Raw genomic sequence first — 13,041 nt, 5'->3', positions numbered from 1 at the left:
TCTGTGAACCAAACCGGGAGATCTTGATCCATGTGAACGACGAAAGACGATTGCTTCCAGACACTGCGTGCTAGGCTACCCGCCTTTGAATTTTGTATCCTTGGTACATAGATGACCTCTGATCCTTGGTACATAGATGCGTCCTTTCTTTCAAGATCTTAATATCTTCCAAATAACTTGCAAAAACTGGTCATTCTTCTGGTTCCAAAACCATCTTCACCAATTGAGAACAATCCGTTGCGAACGTAACCTGAAATTGACGTAAGTTTCTCATACATTCCATTTCTCAGAATAGGGCTTTCATCTCCGCACGAAGAGGAGAGAGACTAGCCCGTTGTAAAGATGTTGAAACTTGAAACACCTCACAGTGGAAAAACACTTCACTCTATTGTGTACTTGTATAGTTGTATTGTAGATCGTCGTTGAATAAAAAAAAATTGATTTTAAAACGGCTACGATGTTACTAAAATCTACAATTATTCGAGTAGAAAAAGTTGTTCTTCATATTATTAGTTATAATTTTCTTAATAACAGATTAGCCTCTCTTTTTATTCATTTAGTTTTTCACCATTTAATAGGAAAAAATCAAAAACATATAACAGCAAGCAATAACATTAACAATCTTCTTGCTAGGATATGGGAGATAGAGAAGATGAGGTGGTTATTTCAGCAGGATGGGTCATTTTATGGTACCCCTTTTTAGGAACACAATGTTTTTTTGGTCAAAGGAACACAATGTATAATGGAACCTTTAATCATGCTTTTGATGGTTTATGTCACTGAACAATTATGCCTTGATATCATGTTTAGCATCAAATATATAAATTGAAGCGTTACTGTAATTTTGATTTTTGTTAAAGCGTTAATGTAACTACTAATCTATTGTAACATAGGTGGTTTGACCAAGGTATGACATGTGACTAGGAAGGTTTTATGGGCTATCATCAATGGAGGCTAGTGTCGAAGGGAAGCAACCGCATCAATGAACGATGTCAACCAATTCTGCATAGATTTTTCAAATTATCAAAGTTTATCACATGTTTACATTCAATTTTCTTGATAATTCAACATATATGTCAACCAATTACACGACCATAGTACTCAAAATTAATATAGTTTAATTTATCCATTTTATTTTAAGATATAACTATCGTACTATGGCAGAAATAGTTAAATAAAAATACAAGTTACTGTTCAGAAAAATTATAAAAATAAAATGTTATACAACAAAAGCGCTATATTTATTACGATTTTTGGTGCGCTATGTCAGATAAATTCGAAAGAAAAAAAGATTTTTTTGTCACAAAATAATCTTTTCTTTTACCTCCGCACCCCGTCCCCCCTCCCAACAGCCTTTATGCGTAGATCTAGATATTTCGGATATCAGTTCGGTTAAATTCGAATATTTTGGATATTTCGGGTAGATAATGTAGGGGCCTAGAAGATCTATTTATTACATGACATATTTTCGGTTCAGGTTCAGTTCAGATAGTTTTGGGTTCGGTTCGCTTCGTTTCATATAGTAAAATTAGGAACTGGGAAATAACTAGAAAAAAATAGTTCTCATTTGGTTCAGGTTTGGTTATTTCAAGTTATTTCGGGTAGTTTGGGTAAAATAACGGATATTAAAATATCGAACAATTATGATGACTCGGATAAAAATCTCGGATTACTTTGGATATTTCGGATAAAGCTATCCAGATACTTTCAGATAGTTCAAATATTTTATAATAATTTGTTTTCTTTAAGTATTTTTTGGATACTCTTAACAGATTTTTAAATTATAAATATATATTTAGTTATGTTATATGCATATATAATTTATATTTTATATATTCGATTTTTGGTTCGGTTATGTTATTTCAGATACATAAATACATAAATTATTTGGATATTTGAGGGTTTCGGTCCGGTTCTGATTTCGAATATTTCGGTTCGGTTCCAGTTCAGTTAACTGGTTCTGATTTTTTGTCCAGACCTATTTATGCGTGTATAACTGTTTTTTTTTTTTTTTGCTAAAAAGCCCTAGTGTATTCTAAACTAAATTGATGAGAAGAAATGACTCTTTGCACATCCGAAAGCCGTCTGGCCCTGGAAGACCTAATTTCCATCGTACCATTTAATTACCGTCCGGCCCCGGAAGACATAATTTCCATCGTACCATTTAATTAAGGATCCGATTGGTAATGGATATAACTTTAAAATTTTTGCTGTAGAAAAAAATGTACAGATTTTTTGTTGTGGTTTTAAATTTTATTGCTGTAGAATTTTATGAAATCACTAAAAAATTGCTTTGGATATTTGGTTCTGTAGAGCACTTATACAGCTGTAGGTTATTTCTAGAGATGTGGTTTCAAAAAAAAGTTTAAAACTTGATTGGTCTGAATTTGATGCTTTAGAAATAAATAGGACTGTGGGCAGCACCTACCGCAACTACCAATCATCCTCTAAATTTCATTATCTATTAAAATTAATTTATAATATTGCGAACTATTGTACTAAACTCACCTGAAAATTTGGAATCCATGGGAACCGAATTTATCGTTTTGCTTCTTCAACAAATCGAGTGTCAATTATATATAGGATTTTATTCGTATAGGATATTTATATTTCATATGAACCGGCTCATAAATAGTGAAAAAATAATTTAATTAAAAACAACCAAGTTGGCGGAGAAATAATTAAGTAAAGAATGTTTAAGTAACTTTTCGCAGTGTTCATTGGTCGATGGCAGATTGTAGTCAAGTAAAGAATGTCACATTTTCTTGTAGCCAATAAAGGATCAGAAAGTTAAAACAAATTTCTAAGTAACTAGTTACCGTTATATAAAAGGATTAAACACAGCATCCATATACAAGTTGGAGGTAATTTGCATGTGTGTTCGAATGAAAACCGTTAATGTTTTTTTCTTGATCAATCATTATTTATAGTAGAGAAAATGCGTTATTAAAATGGGATTCCTAATTGGGATTCCTAATGTTCTCTACGTAGTTTTTTCTCTCTCTATTTAGTTATGTTGTGCTAATAATTTAAACAATATTCAAGGTTGGAAGTTGGAACCATTATATTGTATGTGTAGCTAGCTAAGTAGCAAACTTATAATACTCATCATCCGCAAAGTATTATATCACCAAAATTATCATATTTCTCGATAGAGAAAATAATTATGTTAGCCAATAATTATGCGGCTTTACCCCGAAAAAAAAGCCCTAAAAAGGACCGTCGAAAAAAACTGAGTGCGAAGAGTTTGCGTCGTCGGTTTTAAACAAAAAGGTTTAATAACTTTCTCTCTCTTTTGTTTCCGTATCCATCGCCGCTGATTCCATATTCATAACACGACGTCGTCGTTACAGACTCCTCTGATGGACTTCCCGGATGATCCCCATTAACCGCCTTGCTAAACGGCGGCGGTGGAAGAAAAGGAGCCGGGACAACCGGACCGGTTAGAGCTAACCCGTGGTTCAGTTCCGGATCAGACCGCTCGGTCTTAGATCGTTTACGGTTGACCAAAGATTCTTTCCTGGAACCCTCTGGACACTGCATCCGCCAGATCTCGGTAGACTCATCTGAGGAGTTCAACGAAGGAGATTCGTGTAGATCTGAGATAGGTCGTAACGTTCCGCCGCGAAGAACAGTTTCAACCGCCGCTTGGCACACGTGCCAGTTCCCGGTCCATAACATACCAACCGCTCCGTTAACCGGATTCACCGTCCTCCCACACGCTTCAAACAACAACGACTGAAACAAAGCTGAACAAAACAAACAAATAAATCTCAAGTTATTACAAAAGGAATCAAATCTTGTAACCTAATAGTCTTGTATTAATGATGTTGCGTGTTATATTCTGAAATATAGAAAGACTCTCGTACCAGGGCGGTTTGGTTCGGGTACGGCGGAGATGAATGACATTAGACCGGCACGGCCAAAGAATTTAGCCACGAAGACGGTAGCGTGGCCTTGTGACTCGGCGGATTCGATCCATTGAAGGCAAGGACGAAGGATGCATGTTTCGCTGCAACCTTTTCGAAGAACTCTACATCCATTGCAACTCATATTTATTTGCTAACAAAGAAACACAATTTCAAAACTTATGAGAATATTTATCCAATATTTTGGGAGCAAGAAACACAAGTTTTGATCTGATTTGATAGAGGAGAAGAAACAAGTTATAAGAAGAAGATGGAGAGAGGCCTAGATTGGATTTATAGAGGCAAGTGAATAATAAAAGAGAGTGTGTGTCAACTTGTTTTCTTTTTTATTCCTTTGTCCTTTCTTATCCATTATTATTATTTAAAACCTTTCTGTATATAATATGCATAAATAAATAAAAATATTTCAAATTTATGGGAAAGAGAAGAAACTCAAAAAAGTTTGGTCTTTAGCCGCTTATGGTATTCTTGATATAACTTTGAAACCTTCAAATATTTACGTGGATCAAGAATACGTGGTAAGATAGAAACAACGACTAGAAATTGTATAATATAGTAGGTAGTTCACTCAAACTATTAAACAATTTATGTTGTACTTACAAGTAACTAAACAAAAAAACGTAGGACAACACACTACAAGCAAGGAGAGCGTTTGGGAAGTGATTCCAAAGGTATTGGCATTGGGGGAAAAGAGAGCGTTTCCGTTTCTCCGCAAACACTTGTCACTGACTCAGACTCGTGTTTTTAAATATTACTTTCTTGCGTTTTAAAAATATTCGTTAGGTTGTACTACTCTATTCTTTTCACTCAATAAGTACTACAAAGAAAAGGAACAAAGCTGAATTTGGGATTTGATAGAGATAAAAAAGGAATATACAAATCTTACGTCAGGAGACGATGGGGTGCACGTGGATTTGATGAAATTATTGGTACAATTTGTGGTGTGTATTCTCATGAGATGTTTTAGTTTAGAAAAATGAAAAAAGTAGGAGTTATTTGGTGTTCATTGGTAGTTATCGTGTGTTTCTTGATGATTCGATTGTGCTGGGTGGTGAATGAATCATATGCATTTTAGTGTTTAATCATTTGGAGGACATTATTGATACAAAAAAAGATTATGAAACTAATAAGCAAATCACAAGAGGACAAAGAGTAAAAGAAAGAAAAAAGAAACAAGAGAGACGACAAAGTGTTGTGGTTATGTTGATACGTATTCTTATATACTATTCTCTAGTAGCTAGACCAACAGTAAGATCACCCGGATAACCAATCAATAATGCTAGTTCTGTATATCTGGATGTTCGCTCATGTATTTCCATTCATTTTTATTTGTTAACTCATGTATTTCCCATTCAAACGAAACTAGGTCAAGTTTAATGCTTAGACCATTATTTATTGATGTGTGTCTAAAATCCTAACATAATGTACAAGGGTTGTAAAGTATAGGCATTGTAAGAGTTTCATTAGAAGAATAGACAAAAAAATCACGTACACTCGAAATCTTGTCCATAAAATCTTATAATATCCACAATATTGCTCAACACTTTAACTTGCATCAGTCTACTTTCATGTACTTCCAATCACTTTGGAGTTATCAAAGAAATGTATTAATAACGAGAGAGGAACGTGGTGCCCATGAGTCATGACCTCGTCGTCTTCTACAAACTCATGTGTATCCAGATTATATAAATCATAAATCACTATTTATAAGTTCAAGTACTATAAAAGGCTGTTTAGTTTATTGTATGTTGACTACTATTTACATTTGACTCTACGTACCTACGACACAGCACAGCATAAGTTTTTGCAATCTCTTGGAACTACGAGTCTACAAAAGCCGTTATTGACCCTTCGCCATGTCCAAAAGCTCTTCTCTCTGCGTGTGTGTGGTGTCTCTCTCGTATTTTCTTTTGTATTCTATTAAAATCAAATTATTTTCCTTTATACAAAGAAAATTAAAAAAATTGGAAAAGTTATTTGCTGCAAATTCATCAGTGGCGAATTTTCCAAAAACAATTCTGACGTAATTAGAGAAAATTTAGCCCACATCATCTTCCACTCTTTGTCGGAATAGGTCTCAAACTACTACTTAAAGTATAATTAGGTTTATTCTTTTATAGATACGACATGTCTACCTGCAAAATGAATCATAGTTTATTGACACTAGTCCAAAGTATTTGGTTGATATTTTTAGAAGTAATAAGCAACACATATAGGGCTAATGCATGTAAAGCATACAAATAAATACAATAAGCGCATAAAAGTATTGGATAGAGAGACATAATAACAAAATTGTTCAAGAATAACAAAACTTAACTTGCATAATTTGTGAAATAATAGACAAACTGAGTTCATTTAAATCTTGATGTCATACAATAGTAGTCATTCCAGCACTCCAGATTGAAGAAAATTATTTATCAGAACGATATATGATGACAATCAAGTGATCAACTAGTACATGATTTTATAGTTTCTTTTTGTAATGGTCATGAAGAAAATCTTCCAGTGTATCTTAACTTTCTGCTTTACGATTGTAAATTAGATATGAAATTTTAACATTTTCTATAACAGTTCCTATCACTTCTTATGTGGCATACTTATCCAAAATAGCTTTTAGCTCTGTCTTCCGTACAGTTGAAACTGGCTGGAAGGTAACATGCAAGTAGCAATCAAACTATTATGATACTATTTTATTAGCATGCGAATGATCCTATTATATCAGATCTTCGTTTTCATGTTGAAAAAAATTGTAAACATGACTTTTTTTTATATGGACAAAAAAAGTAAACCGATCATAGTTATTTTTATTTTATTTTGTTTTTGCTTAAAATCATAGTTAATTTGGCAAAATGATACTTTATTTTTAAGATTTGACTTGATTGATATAATGGAACATATGCATATATATATATATATATTTATGTCTGTTTATGGTATTTTATTTTCTAATAGACTAACCAAAAGAAAATTATAATTAAGAAAATTATTTGAATGCATAATTTCATCTGAACAAAACCCGTTTACTAACAATGAGATTTTACCACATTGGCGCATTCAAACAAAGATTACCACGTGTAATAGCTTTCAACTGAAAATAAACTTAGTATCAGTAGAAAAAAAAAACAAATACGATAGCGGCCCGTTCCTTGTTTAAAAGCACACGAAACATTGGATTTTAGGCCACAATTATTTTATATTTTTGAAGGGCATATCTAACATTTTGCTAGTGAAACTTCTTGTGTGATTTTGATCTCTAGGCTGTCTTTAGCTTAAGTCTCCTTTTAGAAACGTTTAATAAAAATTTACATGAATTTAATTAGTTATCCATAATGAATTAATGAACTATCCATTTGTGTTAAAAGAAGTACTTTGTATTTTAAGATAATCAATTAAACTAAAAATTAATGAGCCGGGACTGTGACGAGCAAGGGAAAGAAAAGTCGATGACGCCAAGAGTGTGAGCCACAACCACATAAAACGCAGAACAACAAAAACCAGAACAAAGATTCGCAAGATACTTTTATATTTTGGACAAAATCTGTCGAATGCTATTAGGTTCAAAACTTTAGCATATCCTCTGCTCCACAAAAATATGTAGCCATGATATTCTAGGCTTCTAGCTATGATATTGATAGTATCATATGATTAAACAAATAAAATATAATGAAAACTAGCAAATAAGATGAATTTTTCATTTGAATATTTTCAGACTCTTTATAGATATTTTCATGATATACTTTACATTATTATTTTATAATTTACAACAAAATAAATTAAAATAAAATATTTATATTTATATTGGATTAAAAAAACTAAAAGTACAAAGATGCTCTTACAATTAGGGAATCTTCAATAACATAAGTGAATAGAATGTCAATTTCAACTTTCTCTCCTCCACAGAAATATCAACACGTCACACACGTGTATCTTACGATACTATCCACTTGGTTCAGAGAAAAACAAAGGTGTCACCTCTTTAGATTCAAAGTAAAGTCTTCACGATATGGTGAAACATGCAATATTACTGGCGTTTTAGCCGTGGTAAGATAAGATAACATATCCCCAACAACCAATGGTCCCTATTTTCACTGTAACAAAGAGAGAGATTATTGAAGTTGAGTTAGGAAGTGTAAACAGAGAGATACAAGATGGCTCCGTCGACTCCAAGAGTGGTGGTGAAGGTTGATCTGAAGAAGAAGCCATGGGAGCAAGAACAGCCACTGCATAATAGATGGCATCCTGAGATACCATCAGTAGCACAAGTTAAAGCTGGTGAGTTTTTCAGGGTAGAGATGATCGATTGCATGGGAGGTACTGTTAAGGACAATAGCTCTTCAGCCGATATTAAGCACGCAGACCTTTCTATGGTAAGATGGTTTTAGTTAGAATCATGTGTGTCAATAGATAAGTCATGTTTTCTTTTGGTGCTTTGTGTCTGCAGTCTCATTGCCTAAGTGGGCCTATTAGGGTTGTGGATGAGGAAGGTGTTGCAGCAAAGCCAGGTGATCTTCTTGCTCTTGAGATATGCAACTTAGGTCCATTACCAGGAGATGAGTGGGGCTTCACTGCTTCGTTTGATAGAGAGAACGGCGGCGGTTTCTTGACTGATCATTTCCCTTGTGCCAGCAAAGCTATTTGGTACTTTGAAGGGATCTATGCCTACTCTCCTCAGATTCCTGGTGAGATCACATCAGATTCCATCTCTTTTGATTGGATCTTTGTTGTTCATGTAGCTCACCATCATCATGTGTAGGAGTACGGTTTCCAGGTTTGACACACCCTGGAATCGTTGGCACCGCTCCATCCATGGAACTCCTGAGGATATGGAATGAAAGGGAGAGACAGATAGAAGAAAATGGTGTCAAGCCGTTTTCACTATGTGAGGTTGTTCATCAGAGGCCACTAGCAAACCTACCAAAGGCTAAAGGATGCCTCCTAGGGTACGTAAGTGATCGCTAGCCTTTTATTGAGTTACTTAAAATTGCGATATACGCCCGACATCAAAGCGAATAGCAATCTAGACAACAAAACGAACAACAACCTATGACCAGTGGCTGTTAGCTGCGACTTTCAAAAGAACATAGCCAAAGTAGTTAACTCAGATCTCTAGGGAACTCTTATTACAGCAACCCTCTTGTGTAGATTGACAAGGAAGCACCTGAATGGGAAAGGATTGCAAAGGAAGCTGCAAGGACATTACCTGGAAGAGAAAACGGAGGAAACTGTGACATTAAAAACCTAAGCACAGGCTCTAAGATATATCTACCTGTGTTTGTGGAAGGTGCTAATCTAAGCACTGGCGATATGCATTTCTCTCAAGGCGATGGTGAGATCTCCTTCTGCGGAGCCATTGAGATGAATGGATTCCTAGAACTCAAGTATGTACATAAGTTTTTATTTTTGCAGTATTCTTCCAACATTTTGATGCAAGAGTAAGTTTTTTTTCAAACTCATGAATAGGTGTGACATCATAAGGAATGGGATGAAAGAGTACCTTACACCAATGGGACCTACTCCTCTCCATGTGAACCCAATCTTTGAGATAGGACCAGTGGAACCAAGATTCTCAGAGTGGCTTGTCTTTGAGGGTATCAGTGTGGATGAGAGCGGGAGACAGCACTATCTTGATGCAACAGTTGCTTACAAACGGGCGGTTCTTAACGCCATAGATTATCTCTACAAATTTGGTTACTCAAAAGAACAGGTAATGGTTAATCATAATTAATACATTAATGAAGTAAAAGCTAGAAACTGATCAAAAGAGAAAATGGGTGTGAACAGGCGTACCTATTGCTCTCATGCTGTCCATGTGAAGGAAGAATCTCTGGGATTGTTGATTCTCCCAATGCTGTTGCTACACTAGCAATACCTATTTCCATCTTTGATCAGGTATGAGATTGGTCTTTTTTTTTTGGTCAACTACCATTTATTTAGACAAGTTTTGGTCAGACGAACCCATTCTCCGAGGAGCAACTCCGTAGATTACTCTGTTCTTTGTCCGGATTTTTCAAGAGTTAGTTAACAATTGAAGAATAGGCAAACATGTTTAATTCTTTCGTATGTTCATGCAGGACATTAGGCCAAAGACTCGGAAGGTTCCATCAGGACCGCGGATAGTGAGGAAACCGGACGTACTGAAGAGCACATATGATGGAAAGCTTCCGATTACAAAGAATCCGAGCTGTTCAACATAGCTGATGAAATGTGTCTGTAATATTTAATTAGCCGTATGTTTTGAAATAAAGAGACCAAATGTGGTTTTCATTAGTTGGAAGTTGGAAACTAAACTCAAGTAATGAAATGTATCTGTAATCTTTATATATGCACTGTTTTCAAGAATTTATTAGTCTATGATTCCTCAGTCACGATGGATATATAATCATATAACATAAGATCCTCTTTATGACATAAGTCAACAAAATGTCATTTTCAACTTCTTGTGATCGATGCATTGCCACATAGACACAAAGATGAAAGAAAGTTAAAGGCCATAAAGAAAAGTCTATTGTCCTTTAGTTTGTGGATAAGGAATCTGCCAAACCAATGATTCCTCTCTTCCCATTGCAAGAGAAAAAAAGAAAAAGAGAGAATAGAAGTTACTCTACTTACTGAAATCGGTTTAATGGCTCCTGCAACTCCGAGAGTGGTGGTGAAAGTGGATTTGAAGAAGAGGCCATGGGAGCAGGAACAGCCTCTGCATAACAGATGGCATCCTGAGATACAACCAGTTGGTGAGGTCAAGGCTGGTGAGTTCTTTAGGGTGGAAATGGTTGACTGGACTGGAGGTGCAGTCAAAGATGATGACTCTGCTGAGGATATTAAGAGCCTAGACCTCTCCACTGTAAGGAAGTTTTAAGGGAGAAACATAAGTAAACCTTGCATATAGATAACATTTTATTGGTGATTGTGTGTGCAGGTTCATTACCTAAGTGGACCTATTAGGATTGTTGATGAGGATGGTGTTGCAGCAAAGCCAGGTGATCTTCTTGCTGTTGAGATATGCAACTTAGGTCCATTACCAGGAGATGAATGGGGCTTCACTGCTTCGTTTGATAGAGAGAACGGTGGCGGTTTCTTGACTGATCATTTCCCTTGTGCTACCAAAGCTATTTGGTACTTTGAAGGGATCTATGCATACTCTCCTCAGATTCCTGGTACATACACAAACAGCATCCATGTACATTACTAGCTCTACTTTTTTTATGAGGCGGTACATTGATTATACACATAACGTTTTGGCAGGAGTAAGGTTTCCAGGTTTGACACACCCAGGCATCATTGGCACTGCACCATCAAAAGAACTTTTGAGAATATGGAATGAAAGGGAAAGACAGTTAGAAGAAAGTGGTCTCAGTTCCCTAACACTATGTGAGGTTGTGCATCAGAGGCCACTAGCAAACCTACCAATAGCTAAAGGATGTCTCCTAGGGAATGTAAGTTGTATTTTATTTTATTTTACTTTTTGAATACCAGGAGGTTAGTGCGGAGCTCGAAACCACATCATGTAATATTAGTTTCGTCCGAATGGTCATGAGAAAGTTTTTCCAAGTGTCTAAAATGGTACTTACCTTTGAACTGATGTAGATGGAAGAGGGAACACCGGAATGGGAAAGGATTGCGAAGGAGGCTGCAAGAACAATCCCAGGAAGAGAAAACGGAGGAAACTGCGACATTAAAAACCTAAGCAGAGGCTCTAAAATATATCTTCCAGTGTTTGTGGAAGGTGCTAATCTAAGCACTGGTGACATGCATTTCTCTCAAGGTGATGGTGAGATCTCTTTCTGCGGAGCCATTGAGATGAGTGGCTTCCTAGAACTCAAGTATGTAACGTACAGACTTTCTTATATGTTCTTGTTTTTTTCTTGTGCTATGTTACTAAGAAACTCTGAACCAATAGGTGTGAAATCATAAGAAACGGGATGAAGGAGTACCTTACACCAATGGGACCAACCCCTCTCCATGTAAACCCGATATTTGAGATAGGTCCAGTGGAACCAAGATTCTCAGAGTGGCTGGTCTTTGAGGGTATCAGTGTAGATGAGAGCGGGAGACAACATTATCTTGATGCAACAGTTGCTTACAAGAGGGCGGTTCTCAATGCTATAGACTATCTGTTCAAGTTTGGTTACTCAAAAGAACAGGTACCGATCTTTCTATCACACAGCATTAAAACTGTCTTTGAGAGAAAAATTACTAAAGAAACAATGGTGTGTACAGGTATACCTCTTACTCTCATGTTGCCCATGCGAAGGGAGAATATCTGGGATAGTAGATTCTCCGAACGCAGTTGCTACACTTGCAATACCCACTTCCATCTTTGATCAGGTTTGAAACCACAACTCTCTTTTTACTACTTAACTCAAAAACCTTTTAGACAGGCATGCGGGTTCGGATTATACGGTTCGGGTAGTTTGATTTTCGGTCGGTTCGATTCAACATAAATCTTATCGAATTAACCTACAATAAAATTCAGTTCGGTTTTTGAAATACTTCCAAATTTTTTTTATTTGGGTTAGATTTTTGGTTTAAATGTGATTAATTTCTGTTAAATTCAATTAGTTTGTTATTTCGATTAAATTCGGTTCAAAATTTGGTTGGTTCATTCAAATTTTTGGTATGGTTTGGATACAATTTTCTGTTTTTAAGGAGAAAAACCGAAGTAACCGATTGATGAACCAAACAAAAACCCTATATTTTAGAAAACCTACCGAATCAAACTGAACTAACCAAAATTTTGGTAAAGTTTTAGAGGAACCAGGGTTTATTCTGTTCTTGACATTTAACAAAGAAACATATGCCAAACCATTAAACGGTTTCTTGTGTTCACGCAGGATATACGGCCAAAGACTCGAAAGGTTCCAGCAGGACCTCGGATAGTGAGAAAGGCAGACGTTATGAAGAGTACATATGATGGCAAACTTGAAACTACAAGGAATCCAAGTTCTTCGTCTTATAGCTAACACCTAGAGACCGTATAAGCAATCATATATTTAGATATAGCTAAGAAACGAGAAGTCAATAAGATGCTACTATAGTCACAAATGCACCCTGTTGTTCTATATTAATCGCATCAAAAAGCTTAAATTTTTATATAACTCCCCTTAAATGTCTT

At 35.6% G+C, this 13,041-nt stretch overlaps 3 protein-coding genes across 3 annotated transcripts; 2 read left to right on the top strand and 1 right to left on the bottom strand.

The window, feature by feature from the left end:
- Positions 1–3,046: 3,046 nt before the first annotated feature.
- LOC106342521 (LOB domain-containing protein 39-like) lies at positions 3,047–4,210 on the bottom strand. The gene is made up of 3 exons (XM_013781482.1): positions 4,093–4,210; positions 3,870–4,059; positions 3,047–3,749 (listed from the first exon to the last, which is right to left on the bottom strand). Exons 2-3 carry the CDS (start codon positions 4,051–4,053, stop codon positions 3,262–3,264), a joined length of 672 nt encoding a protein of 223 aa, XP_013636936.1. The 5' UTR covers positions 4,054–4,059; positions 4,093–4,210; the 3' UTR covers positions 3,047–3,261.
- Positions 4,211–7,917: 3,707 nt separating this feature from the next.
- On the top strand, positions 7,918–10,268 carry LOC106308162 (formamidase-like). The gene is made up of 7 exons (XM_013745298.1): positions 7,918–8,296; positions 8,371–8,608; positions 8,683–8,873; positions 9,072–9,307; positions 9,390–9,633; positions 9,711–9,818; positions 10,001–10,268. Exons 1-7 carry the CDS (start codon positions 8,078–8,080, stop codon positions 10,121–10,123), a joined length of 1,359 nt encoding a protein of 452 aa, XP_013600752.1. The 5' UTR covers positions 7,918–8,077; the 3' UTR covers positions 10,124–10,268.
- Positions 10,269–10,450: 182 nt separating this feature from the next.
- Positions 10,451–13,041, top strand: LOC106308153 (formamidase). Its single transcript, XM_013745290.1, has 7 exons — positions 10,451–10,770; positions 10,846–11,083; positions 11,172–11,362; positions 11,514–11,749; positions 11,827–12,070; positions 12,147–12,254; positions 12,761–13,041. The coding sequence occupies exons 1-7, from the start codon at positions 10,552–10,554 to the stop codon at positions 12,887–12,889; spliced, it is 1,365 nt and encodes a 454-aa protein (XP_013600744.1). The 5' UTR covers positions 10,451–10,551; the 3' UTR covers positions 12,890–13,041.

This window comes from Brassica oleracea, chromosome C1, assembly GCF_000695525.1.
Source record: "Brassica oleracea var. oleracea cultivar TO1000 chromosome C1, BOL, whole genome shotgun sequence".
In the NCBI taxonomy this organism is placed as follows: Eukaryota; Viridiplantae; Streptophyta; class Magnoliopsida; order Brassicales; family Brassicaceae; genus Brassica; species Brassica oleracea.
Note: the sequence above shows the minus strand (reverse complement) of the source record. Positions and strands in the feature narration are given on the sequence as shown.